This window comes from Phytophthora parasitica, assembly GCF_000247585.1.
Source record: "Phytophthora parasitica INRA-310 unplaced genomic scaffold supercont2.427, whole genome shotgun sequence".
NCBI lineage: Eukaryota > Oomycota > Peronosporomycetes > Peronosporales > Peronosporaceae > Phytophthora > Phytophthora nicotianae.
This window is the reverse complement of record NW_008649413.1, coordinates 2,912-5,338: the sequence shown is the minus strand read 5'-3', so window position 1 is coordinate 5,338 and position 2,427 is coordinate 2,912. Positions and strand designations below refer to the sequence as shown.

General features: G+C 51.3%; 1 protein-coding gene across 1 annotated transcript; it reads right to left on the bottom strand.

Annotated features, from left to right (window-relative positions):
* Positions 1-415: 415 nt before the first annotated feature.
* On the bottom strand, positions 416-1,751 carry PPTG_20307 (hypothetical protein). Its single transcript, XM_008919008.1, has 3 exons — positions 1,283-1,751; positions 1,078-1,199; positions 416-1,010 (listed from the first exon to the last, which is right to left on the bottom strand). The coding sequence occupies exons 1-3, from the start codon at positions 1,726-1,728 to the stop codon at positions 445-447; spliced, it is 1,134 nt and encodes a 377-aa protein (XP_008917256.1). The 5' UTR covers positions 1,729-1,751; the 3' UTR covers positions 416-444.
* Between the last annotated feature and the right edge of the window lie 676 nt (positions 1,752-2,427).

Below are 2,427 nucleotides of genomic sequence, written 5' to 3'. Positions count from 1 at the left end.
GCAACAACGACTAGATTCCAGCTTCGTGCGTGTATTAAGTCGGTGGTAGGCTTTCAGTTTAACACTGGGAAGTACCAGTTGCGAGTGTCTGTGGAGGATTGCACTGCCACGAGGGAAGCAGACGTGGCTGAAGAATTCGTGACGCGCCTCATGGGGGTCCCGTGTTCGGAGTTCCTGCAAACAATGCACACGAAGGTGCAAGTTGCGCACGGATGGGCAGCAAATATGCAGTTTGCGCTTATGAACCTAGAAGGAGTCATGACTTTTGAGAAGACTACATCCAACTCGGCACCTCTAATGCTGGTAGATTGCCGCGATTTCCAGTCATCCGATACTCGCGAGCTGTTACAACGCGTTAGAGCTTCGTTTCCTCACAAACCTCGATAAACGTCACCGTAATATCTAACACGCCACGTCAAGGCAAACATACAATCTATTATTTGTCTATACGCCGAACATTGCTTTGTGTACGAGCGCGTCGGTCGATAGAGCAGCCTCGCACTCGAGCTGGAACAGCCGGTCGCTTTGCTCAGCCGTGAGATTTCGTGGGATCCCAACCAGTACGTCGTTCTTCGGCGTAGCAGTAGGAGGGTGCATAACGAACATGAACGTATCGTACTGTGCTTCTTCAGCGCGCATGTTGCGATCACTCTCAAGGAGCGTCTTGCAGCGTCGACGTCTGCGATTGATGTCGGTGTGGGCCATAGTAGTGCTGCTCGAGTGACCGAAGTCTGCAGCCTTCGCCAGCACCTCGTATTCGGTACGTGTGAGCTCAGCAGCCAAGGTAGCTGAACGAGGGTAGGCCAGCTCGCTCAGCTTGATCTTACCGACGCAACACGGAGCCAGCACGTACGCGGCTCGTTCTGCAAGAGACTTCTGCATCACCATGTCAGTGGCTTCGCCACAAGCGTGCAGCGCAATACCCACGTCAAAAGGCTTGTGATAATCATCGATGTACCCGCAGAAAATCTCCACGTTGGTCAACTGGGCAGCAGCAATACGCTCCTTCGCTGAATAAATGACGAGTCAAGGCACCATGTTAGAGAAAGCGAGTCGAATAACCCCAATTATTCGTACCAATTGCGAGCGAAGGCTCCTTCTTATCAAGTAGGACAAATTTGCATTGCGGAAATAGACAAGCAAGTGGTAGGGCTACGTATCCGGATCCTGCACAGAACTCTACCACCACATCGCCTGGCCTGGAGCAGGAAACAACAGCATGCAACAGCATTATAAGTCTCTATCCTATCACACTGCAATATCAATGTAAGCTGTGACGGACCTTAAAATGCGTCGCAAGAAGACTGCGAGGTTGTCCACTTGCTGTCGCTTGTTCCTTGCTCGCTCTGCTGACAGTTTGCCGTCGCGAGGGTGGATTCCGTCGGGCAAATCCTCCCACGGGATGCCCTCCTGCTGTGCATCGATACAATACTCTTCCGACGTGTGGTGACATTTGAAGGGGTTGCAGCGATAGTTAGCGTTGCTACGACCGAACTGTGTGCCTTCTACGCGTTCCAGCAGTTCCTCGAACCAAAGCTGCGAGTTCTTGGGCGCCTGTAGCCCCTTTTTACGCAGTTTGCGGAGACTTCGCTGCTTTTGAGATGAAGTCGCGGGGCCAGAAGCTGCATGCGTAGTAGTGGCGGCCGAGGCTACGGCTAGGTCGCTTGCGAGGCCCCATTCCGCATCATCCCAGGTGCCCCACGTCAATGTCGACAGTATGCTGTTCATGGCGCCTTGCCTTGTCAGATACTTTGGACCAATCATGCCAACGTAGCTTATATCAGTACAATTAGAGTCTACTGACGCCGTTGATGTCGTGCGTCTACCATCAGCCAAGGGCATATGATGCTCTCCTAAGCAGATGAACAATCCAAATACTCGCACCTGTTCAATGTGTGTCTGCCTGCCAATGCACCACTAACTAACGCCTCATAATTGCTAAACGCACCGAATTACATACAATTGCGCAGTACAAACCATTTAAAAACATAAACCATCGCGGCACCGGCGAATGGAAATCAAAACAGAGCTCAGAGCTGTGACGGTAATTTCTCCCTCACTGCTTAATGGATGCCAAATTGTAGTGCCTCCGACCCTGCCATTCTTTTTTGCCTACCGCGAAACGCTATCGACCATAACCTGCTTTCGCCGCGATACATTGTATTAATACAGCACAGTAACTGTCTGTAGTTACTTCGCGTCTCAAGGTGCTCCAGTCGAATCGAGAAATAAGGTTAGAGAGGTGTTCGTGGTGGCCCACCGTGGATGGTTGTCACACTCGGCGACGACGGTACACTTGCCAAGCTCCCCACAATTTGAGATAATTTATCCTAGTAGCTTATCATACATGTACACCGAACCAGGAATGTATCCTATAGGGACCCAGCTAGGATGCGAGAGAGAGCACAACTCGTGCCACGTGCATTG

Excerpts from the sequence above, each read along its gene's own strand:
- PPTG_20307 (XM_008919008.1), bottom strand. The coding sequence starts at position 1,728 with ATGAACAGCATACTGTCGACATTGACGTGGGGCACCTGGGATGATGCG. Across the intron at positions 1,200-1,282 it reads TTCTTGCGACGCATTTTAAG|GCCAGGCGATGTGGTGGTAG; the intron begins GTCCGTCACAGC and ends TTCCTGCTCCAG. Across the intron at positions 1,011-1,077 it reads GGAGCCTTCGCTCGCAATTG|CGAAGGAGCGTATTGCTGCT; the intron begins GTACGAATAATT and ends TCATTTATTCAG.